Source organism: Oncorhynchus kisutch, linkage group LG15 (assembly GCF_002021735.2).
Source record: "Oncorhynchus kisutch isolate 150728-3 linkage group LG15, Okis_V2, whole genome shotgun sequence".
Taxonomy (NCBI): Eukaryota; Metazoa; Chordata; class Actinopteri; order Salmoniformes; family Salmonidae; genus Oncorhynchus; species Oncorhynchus kisutch.
Genome location: NC_034188.2, coordinates 27,915,683 through 27,934,259, shown reverse-complemented (window position 1 = coordinate 27,934,259; position 18,577 = coordinate 27,915,683). Strand labels below are relative to the sequence as shown.

At 43.5% G+C, this 18,577-nt stretch overlaps 1 protein-coding gene across 1 annotated transcript; it reads left to right on the top strand.

The window, feature by feature from the left end:
- The first annotated feature begins 8,042 nt into the window (after window positions 1–8,042).
- Window positions 8,043–10,539, top strand: LOC109878378 (protocadherin gamma-A11-like). The gene has a single exon (XM_031791391.1). The coding sequence runs from the start codon at window positions 8,137–8,139 to the stop codon at window positions 10,537–10,539; it is 2,403 nt and encodes an 800-aa protein (XP_031647251.1). The 5' UTR covers window positions 8,043–8,136.
- The last annotated feature ends 8,038 nt before the right edge of the window (window positions 10,540–18,577 follow it).

Below are 18,577 nucleotides of genomic sequence, written 5' to 3'. Positions count from 1 at the left end.
AGTACACTGTCAGGAAAAACTGCTGTCTGTATCCCCACTACAACATATGTTCCAGACACACCGCCAAATAAACATACACTCACAGACTTCCTGGTCTGCATGCGTGGGAACAACATCTTAGCTCTCCCCAGAGCATTCACAAGGGGGTCCTGGCCGTTCCTAATTTCTGCATTTTGTCTCATTTCAACTTCCTCAGTAAAACAAACAAACATACAAGCGAAGGGGAAAAAAGCATAGCCAGCAGCATTTGGTCTGTAGAGTATTGCGTCACTCCAGTTAATGAATATAGATATGCATTGTGGCAGAATTAACAGACCTCCAGCACTACTAGCAATAGGCTGCTGCACTAACAGGGGTCTCTGGTCTCTCTTCTACCAACCATGATCTACTCATATGTCATCCACAGAGATAAATAAGAGCCCATTTAGTCCCACACAACAACAATGAATAGTAGGACTGTTTTTTTTAAAATGAATATAAAAAGGCCCTGAATGACTCCAACCCTTTAGCTAACTGCAAAAGAAAAAGAAGAATGAAATTAACCCTGAAAATGGAGAGAGGGATTGTGGAGATGAAGGATTGCAGCCTAACCTGAAGTCAAGAGGACTGCTGACCTGAAGCTCTGGAGGACTGAAGTGCAAGAAGCAGGTAGCGTAAGGTTCTGTGAAATGTATATATCAATAGTTGAAACATTTCACTATCGTGTCTGTCTCACTAATTCTCCCACGTCATTCAAACTAATAATAATATGGTTGCTTTTAATTGATGTTAAGAGACTATTTGGCCATTGGGGTGTGAATGTATATTGTAGGGGGTTTGAGTATTTGGGGTTTGAGGGATTGGGATATAATGTTTCAAGGGGTAAGGGTTTGGGGGTGTCTGTGGTGGGGGTTGTCATGTTGGGGTCAGCCAGCTCTCCAGCCGCAGTGACTTAGAAAGAACAACATCCTGCTGAGAGGAGCAAACAGCGCCGGTCGGACGCACGACCACAGCCACGCAGACGGGGAGATTAATGTCTGTAATAAATTCACTCGGCAGCAACAGCAGCACCAAACCTCGCCGAGAGAAATACAGAGTGTCTGGAGAGTCTGAGAGAGAGATGATGAAAGATGTGAGGACAGGAGGAGGAAACAGGCAGACAATTAAGTGACTGACATAAACTCACATTTGGTCTGGGGAGACGGAGAGGGAGTGGGCAAGGACAGAGTCAGTGTGTGACTGACAGACACTCCAGTATCAGAAAGTGACATAGAGACAAGAACACTTAAACACAATCCGAAGAGAGTGAGTGTGTGTTTGAGCAGCTCTGATGAAGGATGCAATTCACACTATAGATTTGATAAAGATACAGATTTTTCTATGAAGTGTTGCAACCTGGAGTCAGAGGTAGACATAACACAGTAAATGAAAATCCGGGACCCTCCAATTAGAATGATATGTTACGTTTCATATGGTAGGTATTAATTTGTGGATGTCCATCATCCATTTTGTATGATATTTTCCGAATTACAATTTGTTTTTAGTAACGATAGCATGGTGGCTAATGCTAGCTAGATGGTTAATGTTAACTAGGCTGGGGTTTAGGGTTAGGGGTTAGGGGTTAAGGGTTAAGGTTAAGGTTAGGGTTAAGGTTAGTGTTAAGGTTAAGGATATGGTTAGGGTTAGGGTTGGCTAACATGCTAAGTAGTTGCAAAGCAGCTAAAAAAGTAGTAAGTAGTTGCAAAGTTGCTAATTAGGTAAAGTTGTCCATCATGAAATTCGAACACGAAACCTTTGGGTTGCTAGATATTATTATACACTTACCGATCCATCACAATCAATTACCCTACTTTAGTTTTTGCCCCTTAAGTAACCTTCTGTCTTATGTAACCATACTAAACTAAACATATCATACTCATTTGAGTGTCCCGGATTTACATTTACTATATTGCGTCTAATCTATGAGATCAGGCAAAGTGTTGTGTATGTCATTTGCACTTACAGAAGGAGTTTCAATATGATGAATGTCAACCTTTGCAGTATTTCCCTGTTCTATTATAGTAGAGCTGGGTAGTGCTGCTGGCTCACAGACCTGGCAGCTACACCTGTCTCACAGGAGGTGCCAGACTAACACCATCTCCCCATGTTGCCCACTCTGCACGAAGCAGGCTGCAGCATAGCACTGTCCGGCTCTGATGACCAACTAACCTTCACGGTCACGTTCACAGCCATACCACACCTCACAACCACATCGCAGAGGTTACCTGTTCCTTCTGCTTGGGTAGACACCATTTTCTTAAACTCCACTTTGGAGTCAAAACAAAGAGAGAATTAAAAAGAAGAATATGTGAAACTACTTCATAGCTGTGAGGAATGAGGCAAAGTGGTGTGTGTGTGTGTGTGTGTGTGTGTGTGTGTGTGTGTGTGTGTGTGTGTGTGTGTGTGTGTGTGTGTGTGTGTGTGTGTGTGTGTGTGTGTGTGTGTGTGTGTGTGTGCCTGCGTGTGTGTAGTGTGAGAGAGAAAGAAAGAAAGAGACAGCTAGATGTGAGGGGAATGTGTGTTTCTGTGTGTATGCCCCTGTGAGGTGAATGTGTGTTTTTGTGTGTATGCCCCTGTGAGGTGAATGTGTGTTTTTGTGTGTATGCCCCTGTGAGGTGAATGTGTGTTTGTGTGTGTATGCCCCTGTGAGGTGAATGTGTGTTTGTGTGTGTATGCCCCTGTGAGGGGAATGTGTGTTTGTGTGTGTATGCCCCTGTGAGGTGAATGTGTGTTTGTGTGTGTATGCCCCTGTGAGGTGAATGTGTGTTTGTGTGTGTATGCCCCTGTGAGGTGAATGTGTGTTTGTGTGTGTATGCCCCTGTGAGGTGAATGTGTGTTTGTGTGTGTATGCCCCTGTGAGGTGAATGTGTGTTTGTGTGTGTATGCCCCTGTGAGGTGAATGTGTGTTTGTGTGTGTATGCCCCTGTGAGGGGAATGTGTGTTTGTGTGTGTATGCCCCTGTGAGGGGAATGTGTGTTTGTGTGTGTATGCCCCTGTGAGGTGAATGTGTGTTTGTGTGTGTATGCCCCTGTGAGGTGAATGTGTGTTTGTGTGTGTATGCCCCTGTGAGGTGAATGTGTGTTTTTGTGTGTATGCCCCTGTGAGGTGAATGTGTGTTTTTGTGTGTATGCCCCTGTGAGGTGAATGTGTGTTTTTGTGTGTATGCCCCTGTGAGGGGAATGTGTGTTTGTGTGTGTATGCCCCTGTGAGGTGAATGTGTGTTTGTGTGTGTATGCCCCTGTGAGGTGAATGTGTGTTTGTGTGTGTATGCCCCTGTGAGGTGAATGTGTGTTTGTGTGTGTATGCCCCTGTGAGGTGAATGTGTGTTTGTGTGTGTATGCCCCTGTGAGGTGAATGTGTGTTTGTGTGTGTATGCCCCTGTGAGGTGAATGTGTGTTTGTGTGTGTATGCCCCTGTGAGGGGAATGTGTGTTTGTGTGTGTATGCCCCTGTGATGTGAATGTGTGTTTGTGTGTGTATGCCCCTGTGAGGTGAATGTGTGCTTGTGTGTGTATGCCCCTGTGAGGTGAATGTGTGTTTGTGTGTGTATGCCCCTGTGAGGTGAATGTGTGTTTGTGTGTGTATGCCCCTGTGAGGTGAATGTGTGTTTGTGTGTGTATGCCCCTGTGAGGGGAATGTGTGTTTGTGTGTGTATGCCCCTGTGAGGTGAATGTGTGTTTGTGTGTGTATGCCCCTGTGAGGTGAATGTGTGTTTGTGTGTGTATGCCCCTGTGAGGTGAATGTGTGTTTGTGTGTGTATGCCCCTGTGAGGTGAATGTGTGTTTGTGTGTGTATGCCCCTGTGAGGTGAATGTGTGTTTGTGTGTGTATGCCCCTGTGAGGGGAATGTGTGTTTGTGTGTGTATGCCCCTGTGAGGTGAATGTGTGTTTGTGTGTGTATGCCCCTGTGAGGTGAATGTGTGTTTGTGTGTGTATGCCCCTGTGAGGTGAATGTGTGTTTGTGTGTGTATGCCCCTGTGAGGTGAATGTGTGTTTGTGTGTGTATGCCCCTGTGAGGGGAATGTGTGTTTGTATGTGTATGCCCTGTGAGGTGAATGTGTGTTTGTGTGTGTATGCCCCTGTGAGGTGAATGTGTGTTTGTGTGTGTATGCCCCTGTGAGGTGAATGTGTGTTTGTGTGTGTATGCCCCTGTGAGGTGAATGTGTGTTTGTGTGTGTATGCCCCTGTGAGGTGAATGTGTGTTTGTGTGTGTATGCCCCTGTGAGGTGAATGTGTGTTTGTGTGTGTATGCCCCTGTGAGGTGAATGTGTGTTTTTGTGTGTATGCCCCTGTGAGGTGAATGTGTGTTTTTGTGTGTATGCCCCTGTGAGGTGAATGTGTGTTTGTGTGTGTATGCCCCTGTGAGGTGAATGTGTGTTTGTGTGTGTGTGTGTATGCCCCTGTGAGGTGAATGTGTGTTTGTGTGTGTGTGTGTGTATGCCCCTGTGAGGTGAATGTGTGTTTGTGTGTGTATGCCCCTGTGAGGTGAATGTGTGTTTGTGTGTGTATGCCCCTGTGAGGTGAATGTGTGTTTGTGTGTGTATGCCCCTGTGAGGTGAATGTGTGTTTGTGTGTGTATGCCCCTGTGAGGTGAATGTGTGTTTGTGTGTGTATGCCCCTGTGAGGTGAATGTGTGTTTGTGTGTGTATGCCCCTGTGAGGTGAATGTGTGTTTGTGTGTGTATGCCCCTGTGAGGGGAATGTGTGTTTGTGTGTGTATGCCCCTGTGATGTGAATGTGTGTTTGTGTGTGTATGCCCCTGTGAGGTGAATGTGTGCTTGTGTGTGTATGCCCCTGTGAGGTGAATGTGTGTTTGTGTGTGTATGCCCCTGTGAGGTGAATGTGTGTTTGTGTGTGTATGCCCCTGTGAGGTGAATGTGTGTTTGTGTGTGTATGCCCCTGTGTGATGCGTGTGTGTCCCGCTGCAGGCTATGTGCCAGGGGCATGGCTGTAGCTGGATGGTCATAAGAGCCAGGGTACAGTGAACGGAACGGGGCACAGTGAACGGGGCACCATGAACGGGGCACAGTGAACGGGGCACAGTGAACGGGGCACAGGGGAGGTATTAAAAGAGCTGGTTAGACCAAACAAAATGACTGCTGATGCTATCTTGGCCGCAGTGGCCAGAGAGACTGGTCTAATGAGGAGCCCAGAGACTGCAGGGGTGAAGAGTTAACCACGTTTAATCTGAGTCTCTGTTCTATGTTCTCGGTTCTCTTTTCTCTCTCTCGCTCATATGCACAACAGTCTACTCTATAGAAAACACTAAATCAAATCAAATCAAATCAAATTTATTTATATAGCCCTTCGTACATCAGCTGATATCTCAAAGTGCTGTACAGAAACCCAGCCTAAAACCCCAAACAGCAAGCAATGCAGGTGGAGAAGCACGGTGGCTAGGAAAAACTCCCTAGAAAGGCCAATACCTAGGAAGAAACCTAGAGAGGAACCAGGCTATGTGGGGTGGCCAGTCCTCTTCTGGCTGTGCCGGGTGGAGATTATAACAGAACATGGTCAAGATGTTCAATGTTCATAAATGACCAGCATGGTCGAATAATAATAAGGCAGAACAGTTGAAACTAGAGCAGCAGCACAGTCAGGTGGAAGTTGAAACTGGAGCAGCAGCATGGCCAGGTAGACTGGGGACAGCAAGGAGTCATCATGTCAGGTAGTCCTGGGGCATGGTCCTAGGGCTCAGGTCCTCCGAGAGAAAGAAAGAGAGAAGGAGAGAATTAGAGAACGCACACTTAGATTCACACAGGACACCGAATAGGACAGGAGAAGTACTCCAGATATAACAAACTGACCCCAGCCCCCCGACACATAAACTACTGCAGCATAAATACTGGAGGCTGAGACAGGAGGGGTCAGGAGACACTGTGCATTCTCAGTGTTTCTTCATGGACATAAATCATGGACATAAATTATTTGGTTATAGATGTCAATCTGCCTCCTACCAACAAGCGCTTCCTTGCTTTGTACTGAGGGAAATGCCCAGACTACACGCCCTGGTTTTGAGGTGCATTGACCTTGCAGAACATGGCAACGTAGATTATAATGCTGTTTAAGTAATAGCAAACACGTTTAGCGTGCTGATCTCTTGTCACTATTTTGGAATACTTCTAATGTCAAAAAGGCGCCGACATGCACATACGAACTCCAATATGTCAGCGAAGAGACACGCTCCTATTTCCCGGAATTAATACTTTATCATCACAAACAAACATTTTACAGGTTAATAACGCATCTGAAATATTGTATGCAATTTAAATATGCTTTAGACCAACAACGGGACATGTTGCAGAGCTGTTGTAAAGCACAAATGGTGTGTGAAGACATTGTTAATAGCTTTCGCCAGCATTAAGTCTTGCTTGGGCTGGCGCGCTCTGAGTGGAAGGCGCTCTCTGCTGGAGAAACACAACACACACAGACAAAGCTGTTACAGTCAAGCAAGGGGACCAGCGTTGTTAAACATGCTTTCGTTAACAGCCGATTATAGGCAGTGCATTTTCAACACAGTATCCTCATCCTTACCCAAAAATGCATGTTCACACGAGAATATAGTCTGATGGGGCCAAGTTAAGCAAGCCAGCGCATACCCAGGCCAGGCTATTTGGAGAGTGGGTCAATCATGCTAAACTTTAGGGGGAAGGCTGTTACTCAAATTTCCATTATTACCCACTTAAACGTTGTACCCATGTAGCCTACCCCCGCGACCAATACAGTTTGATTTGATTGGAAAAATAAGCATATGAAAGCTAAACGTGCAGTTACGGTTACATTCCGTGATTTCCAAGCAAACAGCAATATGTAAGCAATGATATTTATCGAGCGTTTTATCATTGCAGGTTGTTTCCCACGACCACGGGATCAGTTACAGGGAGGATGAAGTTCTTCATGGATCCCACAGAGAAAACGTATGGTGCTATGGATTCATCGATACATGTAGAACGTCAGATGGAGGATTGACAGGTGATGGCTATGCTTCAGTGTATGCCCAGCCCTTTGGAATGTGGAATAACTGGGTTACAATCATGAAGCTTTGTGTGTCTGAAGCCTAGCCTTTACAGAAACGAAATATTAACCTACATCTCGTTTGAATAATATTGCCTCGGCCTCGCAAACCCGAAAACGTAGGCTAACTATGTTGTTTAATATCACTGGAATGAATACCTTGCATTTAAGTACAAAGGCTAATCAGTCGACTTGGCCGGTGACTATTTCATCGCTGTGTGCAGTTCTAAAATGACTCTCTGTATGCCGCTGTGTAGCACCAGGCACGAGCTGCTTCGAATGAATTGCGCACGCGCTGCTCTTTCCCTCCCTCCCGAGCTCTCTATCCCTTCAGTGTACTAACAGTAGGTCCATACAATGGGATCCCAGCACTTGTTAACGATATGGTATTAACACATGGGTATGGGTATCTTTATAGCAGCCAAACTAAATTGAGATGAGGATTGACAGGTTTGGGACTTTCGTGTCGTTTTGTTGATATGCATGCTCTTAGAATGGTGTGATTCCATTGTATTTATTTTTTGCTAACCAACCATCTCTGTCGCCTCATAAAGTAAAGGACCCTAACAGTTAGAGTAGCAGCATGGTAAGTTGGTTTTTAGTTTCCAACTCGTAACACTATTTGTATAGAGAGACTCGAGAGACGAGAAGATTGAGAGTGTCGGGCCCTAGTGGTCGCTGTCCATGGTGCTGAAACATACTGGCTGTGACCTACGGCTTTTGATTGCTCTATACGCTTACAATGGCCTCGTTTCCTCAACATAGAAGCCTACAGGATATACTATGAGTAAGTATACGTAAATATTTCCTATATCAAATATATTTAACAGTGCAATGTAATTGAGTATGCGTCATTTCTGAAGGTTGCTCTAAGTGTCGCTGTTGACTAGCTGAGGTTGAATATACTGTATACACCTCTCCTCCCACTGCTGTCGTAGTTACAGCTCAGGGTTTGCCACTAACGCAGAAAACCGTGGAAATGGTCAGATTGCGCATTCTCTTGGTTTATTTTTTGTTGTAATTTTTATCAAACCATATCTCAGCCTGTGGAATCGTTATACTTCGATCGATCTAAATATAAGGGGATTTCTTCACCGCATTCTAACGATGGGAAACAAAGGAATCTCGGTGACAGGCCTGGTCTGGGGCTTTGCTTTCTTTCTTCTACCGCTGCACTCCGCCTATGGAGACGTGAGCTATTCTTTTCCGGAGGAGATGAAACGAGGATCTGTTATTGGAAATATAGCCAAGGATCTCGGGCTGGAGGCGAGGATACTGTCCGCTCGTAAGGCCCGTATTGATACCGAAGGGAACCAAAAACGGTACTGTGACATTAATCTGACTACCGGGGATTTGATTGTTGCGGAGAGAATTGACAGAGAGGGGCTTTGTGGCAAGAAGGCTTCGTGCGTTTTAAACCAGGAACTTGTGTTGGAGAATCCTTTGGAGCTGCAACGTATTAGCCTTCATGTTCAAGATATAAATGACAACTATCCACAATTTAAGAAAGATGTGATTAAAATTGAAATAGCAGAATTGTCCGTCAAAGGAGCTCGCTTTTTATTAGATGAGGCTCGTGATGCGGATATAGGACAGAACACGGTTCAAAGCTATACACTTGAAGGGAATAACCATTTCATTTTGAATGTCAATACAAAAAGTGGTGGACGGAAAAATGCCGATTTAGTCTTAGACAAAGAGCTAGACCGTGAACAACAGCAGGAATTTAAATTATTACTCACATCTGTGGATGGAGGTTCTCCGCAGAGATCAGGTACTGTACTCATACACGTCACTGTACTGGATGCTAACGATAACGCCCCAGTGTTTAGCCAGGGCGTCTATAAAGCCAGTCTGCCTGAAAACTCTCCTGTGGATACTCTTGTAATTACAGTGAGCGCCAGTGATTTAGACGAGGGACCCAATGGCGAAGTTATGTATGATTTTGACCATGTTTCAGATGAAAATAACATTGTATTTTCTCTGGATCATAAAACAGGAGAACTAAGAGTTATTGGGTCTCTGGATTATGAAGATGAGTCATCATATGAAATGCAGATCAGCGCAAAGGACGGTTTAGGATTAGCATCTTCCTCTACGTTGATAATAGAAATCACAGATATTAATGACAACGCCCCTGTGATATATCTACAATCTCTGACTAACCCCATACCTGAGAACGTGTCTCCTGGTACAGAGGTGGGCATCATTAACGTGCAGGATAGAGACTCTGAGAATAACCGACAGGTCCGCTGCTCCATTCAGCAAAACCTTCCCTTTAAACTGGTGCCATCCATCAAAAACTACTATTCTCTGGTGACCACGAGAGAACTGGACCGAGAACTAGTGTCTGATTACAACATTACAATCACTGCCACCGACGAGGGCTCTCCACCTCTGTCCTCCTCTAAAAGTGTTCAGTTATCTGTAGCTGACGTCAACGACAACCCACCTGTGTTTGAGGAACAGTCCTATAAAGCCCACGTGACTGAAAATAACAAACCCGGTGTGTCTGTGTGTACCGTTACAGCACGAGACCCAGACTGGAGACAGAACGGGACAGTGATTTATTCTATCTTACCTGGCGAGGTGTCCTCGTTTTTATCCGTTAATGGAGACACGGGCGTGATCCACGCTGTGAGGTCGTTTGATTATGAGCAGTTCAGGAGTTTTATAGTCCACGTGGTGGCCAGAGACAACGGTTCTCCTCCGCTCAGCAGCAACGTCACGGTCAGTGTGTTCATAACGGATGTGAATGACAACTCTCCTCAGATACTATACCCCGCCCCGGAGGGGAAATCCTTCATGACCGAGCTGGTCCCCAAAGCTGCTCATGGGGGCTCTCTGGTTTCCAAGGTGATTGCGGTGGACTCGGACTCCGGCCAGAACGCCTGGCTGTACTATGATATAATCAAATCCACTGATCCGGGACTTTTCACTATTGGTCTCCACAGCGGAGAGATCAGGACAAAGCGGGACATTTCTGAATCTGACAGCATGAAACAGAACCTCATTGTGTCAGTGAAAGATAACGGACAGCCCTCTCTCTCTGCCACCTGTACAATTTATTTAGTGATTTCTGATAACTTGGCTGAAGTACCAGAACTGAAAGATGTATCTTATGATGAGAACAATTCCAAACTCACCTCTTATCTGATCATCGCGCTGGTGTCCGTCTCCACCTTTTTCTTCACCTTCATTATTGTCATCCTGGCGGTGAGGTTTTGCCGCATGAGAAAGCCTAGACTGTTGTTTGACGGAGCGGTCGCCATCCCCAGCGCGTATCTCCCTCCCAATTACGCAGAGGTGGATGGCGCTGGAACTCTCCGCAGCACATACAATTATGACGCATACCTGACGACGGGATCGCGCACAAGTGACTTCAAGTTCGTCACATCTTACAATGACAACACACTACCCGCGGACCAGACACTGAGAAAAATTACTACAGACTTTGCTGATGATCTTGGAGATTCCGATGTGTCCCCAAAGGTAGGACTTTACCGTTAATGGACTTGGCACTAATTAGGCTCTGTATCAGTGGCGTTTTTTGCATGTATATCTTGGTGGGGTGAGCTCTCCATTTTTTAAATTCATGCCAGCAAAGTCACTGCACAACACAACACTAAACCATACATGAATTGCACTATAATGGTGACAAAAAGGTGCCCACAAACTTTTAGGGCCTACATAAAGCTGTCCCAACAGCAGAGCTTTCTTTTCAGCACCATGTCGTGAATCCTTACCACTTCTACATCAGTAGAGCCTTGTCTGGCAGCGAAAGAGTATATTCAGCCTCATTTGCTGCGTTAAAAAAAACATACCTGATATGGCTGATATTGCTTAAATAAAGTTGATTTCTACTGACAATTGAGCTGTACAAACTATGGCATAATGGAACGATGTGTGTGAATGAGGCAATCCGTCATTTCGATGAAGACATGAATGAGCGAGCTAAGACGGACGTAGTCAATTTAAGTATTTGTTCAGTGCTTTTGAAATGTACAGCGACAGAAGTCAGAACATGGGCCATTCTTACAGTATTCTCCCTGTACACCAAGTCAGAATCATAGGACAAATAAACGGGGCATGTAAGCAGACAATGAAAGCTCTTACAATATTCAATGTTGACATTTCTCTAAAACAGGCTATTGCCTACATGTGCACCACCAAGTCAGATGAGGGGAAAGGGACCAAATTATTAAGGTGAGGCACAGGGCAACAAACAGCTTACTACTTAACAAACACTTAGTATTACCTTCTTAGTTACAGTATACATATCTGCCTGGCATATTAAACAATCCCTGGCATATTACATAATCCCTGGCATATTACATAATCCCTGGCATATTACATAATATATTACATCATTTATGTAGCAGCATACAATACATATTTGGACTCACAGTTGTGCTGTGCTAACTTGAACAGGTAGGTGGCGCGGCAGTCCTTCTTGTGGGCACATTTTGTCATCAAATTTTGTCATAAAAGTCTGGCATTCCCTGGATTTATGCTGCTTTCAAGACAACTGAGAACTCTAAAAAACAAGGTTGAATCACGTCAGTGAGGATCAGGTTGGAGCTCTAGAAAGAGGCCCGAGTTACCCGACTTGGAATTGTGAGTTGGATGATCGTTCAAAACAATTTCCCAGTTCTGAGTTTCCAGTTGTTTGAACGTGGCTGAGGTCATGCTGGCATGACAGCATCGCCAATGTATTTATCATTTTCTGTCCCATTGTGTTGCGTGTTAATGTTTATCCTTGGAGAAGAGACCATTAAAACCAGACATGGTCCACACACTTTCTCCACCGAATAGCAGGCAGGACATAGGGATTTGTTTTTTTCAATGCTTGCAGTTAGCCACTGATATCTTCCAAACAACTCATTGTTGAATTTGCAATTTCCAACTTGTTGTGTAATGTTTATGTCTCATGGCCGATGAGCACTGATACGTTTTATCAATAATTGATCTTCCTATGACAAGGATTGAAAAGGATTTGCCAGTAGATTGTCAATGTGAATCATGATGGTGACTGCCTGTGTAGTTTGCTAGCTAAGATTATGAAAGTATGATGTTGACATGATCACTTCAATCAAAGCTGTGGTAGATATAATGTGATTTGACGTAATTTTATCTGTGGCCAATGACTTTCTGCCTTCTTGGTTGGGCACTTCTAATGTAAATCTAAGGCAGCAACCAAGGGGTCTTGAACTTTCAAGCTCTCTCTGTAGATTTTGCAGTGAGGGAGTGTCCCCATGAGTGACAGAACACTGAGCCAATAATGGCGTAACTAGAGAAGATTACCAACCCCTACGCTTTGTGTTCCTCGCTGGCTGCTCCTCCACCACAGAAAGCAATGAGCTAGGCTGAAACACCTGCATTTTGGAGCAGCCTTACTCAACAAAGCGAAAAAGAGACATTGGCTGCATTTCAAACTGAAAATAGACAGCCCTTAGACCTAAACCCTCAACCCTTGAATTACGTTTTACATCGTCAAATCTGAGTGTACCTAAAATGTCCCTTGCCCAAGCGAGGGAGAGTGATGATCAGAGAGGCAACGTCCTTGTTGGACAGTGAGCTGAGAGGGTAAATATAACTTTCTTGGAGCCCATGTTTGTATGCAGCTTTATTAACTCAATAAAAGGGTTTACATTGTTTGCAAACTGAAATGTGACAAGTATTAATGAAGAAATAAGATGTAAAACAGTTTTTTTTTAAGTATAAATATATATATATATACAGTAACAGTCAAAAGATTGGACACACACACCCATTCAAGGGTTTTTCTTTATTTGTACTATTTCTACATTGTAGAATAATAGTGAAGGCATCAAAACTATGAAATTACACATATGGAATCATGTAGTAACCAAAAAAGTGTTAAACAAATCATAATATATTTTATATTTGAGATTATTCAAAGTAGCCACCCTTTGCTTTGATGACAGCTTTGCACACTATTGGCATTCTCTCAACAAGCTCCACGAGGAATGCTTTTCCAACAGTCTCGAAGGAGTTCCCACATGTGCTGAGCACTTGTTGGCTGCTTTTCCTTCACTCTGCGGTGCAACTCATCCCAAACCATCTCAATTTGGTTGAGGTCGGGTGATTGTGGAGGCCAGGTCATCTGATGCTCTCCTTCTTGGTCAAATAACCCTTACACAGCCTGGAGGTGTGTTTTGTGTCATTTTCCTGTTGAAAAAAAAAGTGATAGTCCCACTAAGCGCAAACCAGATGGGATGGCGCATCGCTGCAGAGGGCTGTGGCAGCCAAGCTGGTTAAGTGTGCCTTGAATTCAAAATAAATCACCAACATTGTCACCAGCAAAACACCATCACACCTCCTCCTCCATGCTTCACAGTGTGAACCACAAATGCAGAAATCACACTTTCACCTCTTTGCGTTTCACAAAGTCACAGGGTTGGAACCAAAAGTCTCCAATTTGGACTCATCATACCAAAGGACAGATTTCCACCAGTCTAATGTGAATTGCTCATGTTTCTTGGCCCAAACAAGTGTCTTCTTCTTAGTAGTGGTTTCTTTGCAGGAATTCAGCCATGAAGGCCTGATTCACAGTCTCCTCTGAACAGTTTATGTCGAGATGTGTCTATTTACTGGAGCTCTGGGAAGCATTTATTTGGGCTGCAATCTGAGGTGCAGTTAACTCTGGGTTTTCCATTCCTGTGGCAGTCCTCATGAGAGTCAGTTTCATCAGGGAGCTTGATGGTTTATGTGACTGCACTTGAAGAAACTTTCACAGTTCTTGAAATGTAATGCATTGACTGACCTTCATGTCCTAAAGTAATGATGGAATATTGTTTCTCTTTGCTTATTTTCGAGCTGTTCTTGCCATAATATGGACTTGGTCTTTTACCAAATATTCTGTATGCCACGCCTACCTTGTCACAGCACAACTGATTGGCTCAAATGCATTAAGAGGGGGAAAAATCTCCAAATTAACTTTTTAACAAGGCACGCAGGTTAATTGAAATGCATTCCAGGTGACTACCTCATGAAGCTGGTTGAGAGAATGTCAAGAGTGTGCAAAGCTGTCATCAAGGCAAAGGGTGACTACTTTGAGTAATCTCAAATATAAAACATATTATGATTTGTTTAACACTTTTTTGGTTACACCATGATTCCATATGTGTTATTTCATAGTTTTGATGTCCTCACTATTATTCTACAATGTAGAAAATAGTAAAACATTAAGAAAAACCTTTGAGTGAGTAGGTGTGTCCAAACTTTTGTCTGGTACTGTATATACAGTATTTACTTTTTGGGCTAAACAGCTGGAGCTCAAAACAGGTGGGGCTTTTCCCTGAATGACGGGGCGCCGCTGCTCTGTAACAGGTTTTACACTTGTAGTCAAAGTATTTTGTGGCCACAATTTCAACACTGTTTTTTTTTGTGATTCATGATGAAAACACTGTTTCCACAGGTCTCCTATATGTAGATTTGCATTCATTATCTGTCCCATGTTTGTATTTTCAAATATGATGTAAGTGTTTTATTTTCTGCTTTGAAACAACCCTCCTCATTTCAAGGCAGACATCCCAGATGATATTATGTTCTTTGCATTGTGTTTGGGTACGTTTGGTTTGGGACTGATAAACAAAAATAAATTCTCCCTCATTTTTTTTATATATATATATTTTTTCATTTCACCTTTATTTAACCAGGTAGGCTAGTTGAGAACACCTTTATTTAACCAGGTAGGCAAGTTGAGAACACCTTTATTTAACCAGGTAGGCTAGTTGAGAACACCTTTATTTAACCAGGTAGGCTAGTTGAGAACACCTTTATTTAACCAGGTAGGCTAGTTGAGAACACCTTTATTTAACCAGGTAGGCTAGTTGAGAACACCTTTATTTAACCAGGTAGGCAAGTTGAGAACACCTTTATTTAACCAGGTAGGCAAGTTGAGAACACCTTTATTTAACCAGGTAGGCTAGTTGAGAACACCTTTATTTAACCAGGTAGGCTAGTTGAGAACACCTTTATTTAACCAGGTAGGCTAGTTGAGAACACCTTTATTTAACCAGGTAGGCTAGTTGAGAACACCTTTATTTAACCAGGTAGGCTAGTTGAGAACACCTTTATTTAACCAGGTAGGCTAGTTGAGAACACCTTTATTTAACCAGGTAGGCTAGTTGAGAACACCTTTATTTAACCAGGTAGGCAAGTTGAGAACACCTTTATTTAACCAGGTAGGCAAGTTGAGAACACCTTTATTTAACCAGGTAGGCAAGTTGAGAACACCTTTATTTAACCAGGTAGGCTAGTTGAGAACACCTTTATTTAACCAGGTAGGCTAGTTGAGAACACCTTTATTTAACCAGGTAGGCTAGTTGAGAACACCTTTATTTAACCAGGTAGGCTAGTTGAGAACACCTTTATTTAACCAGGTAGGCTAGTTGAGAACACCTTTATTTAACCAGGTAGGCTAGTTGAGAACACCTTTATTTAACCAGGTAGGCTAGTTGAGAACAAGTTCTCATTTGCAACTGCGACCTGGCCAAGATAAAGCATAGCAGTGTGAGCAGACAACAAAGAGTTACACATGGAGTAAACAATTAACAAGTCAATAACACAGTAGAAACCAAAGGGGGAGTCTATATACAATGTGTGCAAAAGGCATGAGGAGGTAGGCAAATAATTACAATTTTGCAGATTAACACTGGAGTGATGAATGATCAGATGGTCATGTACAGGTAGAGATATTGGTGTGCAAAAGAGCAGAAAAGTAAATAAATAAAAACAGTATGGGGATGAGGTAGGTGAAAAAGGGTGGGCTATTTACCAATAGACTATGTACAGCTGCAGCGATCGGTTAGCTGCTCAGATAGCTGATGTTTGAAGTTGGTGAGGGAGATAAAAGTCTCCAACTTCAGCGATTTTTGCAATTTCGTTCCAGTCACAGGCAGCAGAGTACTGGAACGAAAGGCGGCCAAATGAGGTGTTGGCTTTAGGGATGATCAGTGAGATACACCTGCTGGAGCGCGTGCTACGGATGGGTGTTGCCATCGTGACCAGTGAGCTGAGATAAGGCGGAGCTTTACCTAGCATGGACTTGTAGATGACCTGGAGCCAGTGGGTCTGGCGACGAATATGTAGCGAGGGCCAGCCGACTAGAGCATACAAGTCGCAGTGGTGGGTGGTATAAGGTGCTTTAGTGATGAAACGGATGGCACTGTGATAGACTGCATCCAGTTTGCTGAGTAGAGTGTTGGAAGCCATTTTGTAGATGACATCGCCGAAGTCGAGGATCGGTAGGATAGTCAGTTTTACTAGGGTAAGCTTGGCGGCGTGAGTGAAGGAGGCTTTGTTGCGGAATAGAAAGCCGACTCTTGATTTGATTTTCGATTGGAGATGTTTGATATGAGTCTGGAAGGAGAGTTTGCAGTCTAGCCAGACACCTAGGTACTTATAGACGTCCACATATTCTAGGTCGGAACCATCCAGGGTGGTGATGCTAGTCGGGCATGCGGGTGCAGGCAGCGACCGGTTGAAAAGCATGCATTTGGTTTTACTAGCGTTTAAGAGCAGTTGGAGGCCACGGAAGGAGTGTTGTATGGCATTGAAGCTTGTTTGGAGGTTAGATAGCACAGTGTCCAAAGACAGTGTCTCATAGCCTACCGCCCAGTTTTAATATTACAGAGAGCGTGTTATAGCCTGGTTCTCTGCGGAACCGTTGATTGTATGTACCCTCAAAAGGCTAAAGAACAACGGGTAGAGAGCACAATGTTGAGAAAAATACAGAACTGTATCGGAGTGTCGCTGTCCATTGTGTTGAAATGCTTGTGTTTGTTTTGTAAAGCCTATAGCGTCTATTATTTTTGATTGACAGTAGGCCTATCACTTACAGTTGAACACAGATGTTTACATACACTTAGGTTAGAGTCATTCAAACTCGTTTTTCAAACACTCCGCAAATTTCTTGTTAACAAACTATAGTTTTGGCATGACAGTTAGGATATCTACATTGTGCATGACACAAGTAATTTTTACAACAATTGTTTACAGACAGATAATTTCACTTATAATTCACTGTATCACAATTCCAGTGGGTCAGAAGTTTACATACACTAAGTTGACTGTGCCTTTAAACAGCTTGGAAAATTCCAGCAATTGACGTCATGGCTTTAGAAGCGTCTGATAGCTAATTTACATCATTTGAGTCAATTGGAGGTGTACCTGTGGATATATTTCAAGGCCTACCTTCAAACTCTGTGCTCTTTGCTTGACATAATGGGAAAATCAAAAGAAATCAGCCAAGACCTCAGAAAATTATTGTAGACCTCCACAAGTCTGGTTCATCCTTGGGAGCAATTTCCAAATGCCTGAAAGTACCACGTTCATCTGTACAAACAATAGTATGCAAGTATAAACACCATGGGACCACGCAGCTGTCATACCGCTCAGGAAGGTGATGCGCTCTTGTCTTCTAGAGATGAACGTACGTTGGTGCGAAAAGTGCAAATCAATCCCAGAACAACAGCAAAAGACCTTGTGATGATGCTGGAGGAAACGGTTACAAAAGTATCTATATCCACAGTTAAACAAGTCCTATATCGACATAACCTGAAAGGCCGCTCAGCAAGGAAGAAGCCACTGCTCCAAAACCGCCATAAAAAAGCCAGACTACAGTTTGCAACTGCACATGGGGACACTTTTTAGAGAAATTTCCTCTGGTCTGATGAAACAAAAATAGAACTGTTTGGCCATAATGACCATCTTTATGTTTGGAGGAAGAAGGGGGAGGCTTGCAAGCCGAAGAACACCATCCCAACCGTGAAGCACGGGGGTGGCAGCATTGTGTTGTGGGGGTGCTTTGCTGCAGGAGGGACTGTTGCTCTTCACAAAATAGATTGCATCATGAGGAAAGAAAATGATGTGGATATATTGACGCAACATCTCAAGACATCAGTTAAAGCTTGGTCGCAAATGGGTCTTCCAAATGGACAATGACCCCAAGCATACTTCCAAAGTTGTGGCAAAATGGCTTGAGGACAACAAAGTCAAGGTATTGGAGTGGCCATAACAAAGCCCTGACCTCAATCCTAAAGAAGATTTGTGTGCTGAACTGAAAAAGTGTGTACGAGCAAGGAGGCCTTCAAACCTGACTCAGTTACACCAGCTCTGTCAGGAGGAATGTGCCAAAATTCACCCAACTTATTGTGGGAAGCTTGTGGAAGGCTACCTGAAACATTTGACCCAAGTAAATCATTTTAAAGACAATTCTACCAAATGCTAATTGACGGTATGTCAACTTCTGACCCACTGGGAATGTGATGAAAGAAATAAAAGCTGAAATAAATCATTCTCTCTACTATTATTCTACCATGTCACATTCTTAAAATAATGTGGTGATCCTAACAGACCTAAGACTGGGACTTTTTACTAGGATTAAATGTCAGGAATTGTGAAAAACCGAGTTTAAATATATTTGGCTACGGTGTACTGTATGTAAACTTCTGACTTCAGCTATATCTTCCTTGACAGTTCTACTCACTGGCTTTGTGCATTTCACCAATGAGTGACAGAT

What these genes read in the sequence shown, in the direction of transcription:
- LOC109878378 (XM_031791391.1), top strand. Translation starts at nt 8,137, where the DNA reads ATGGGAAACAAAGGAATCTCGGTGACAGGCCTGGTCTGGGGCTTTGCT.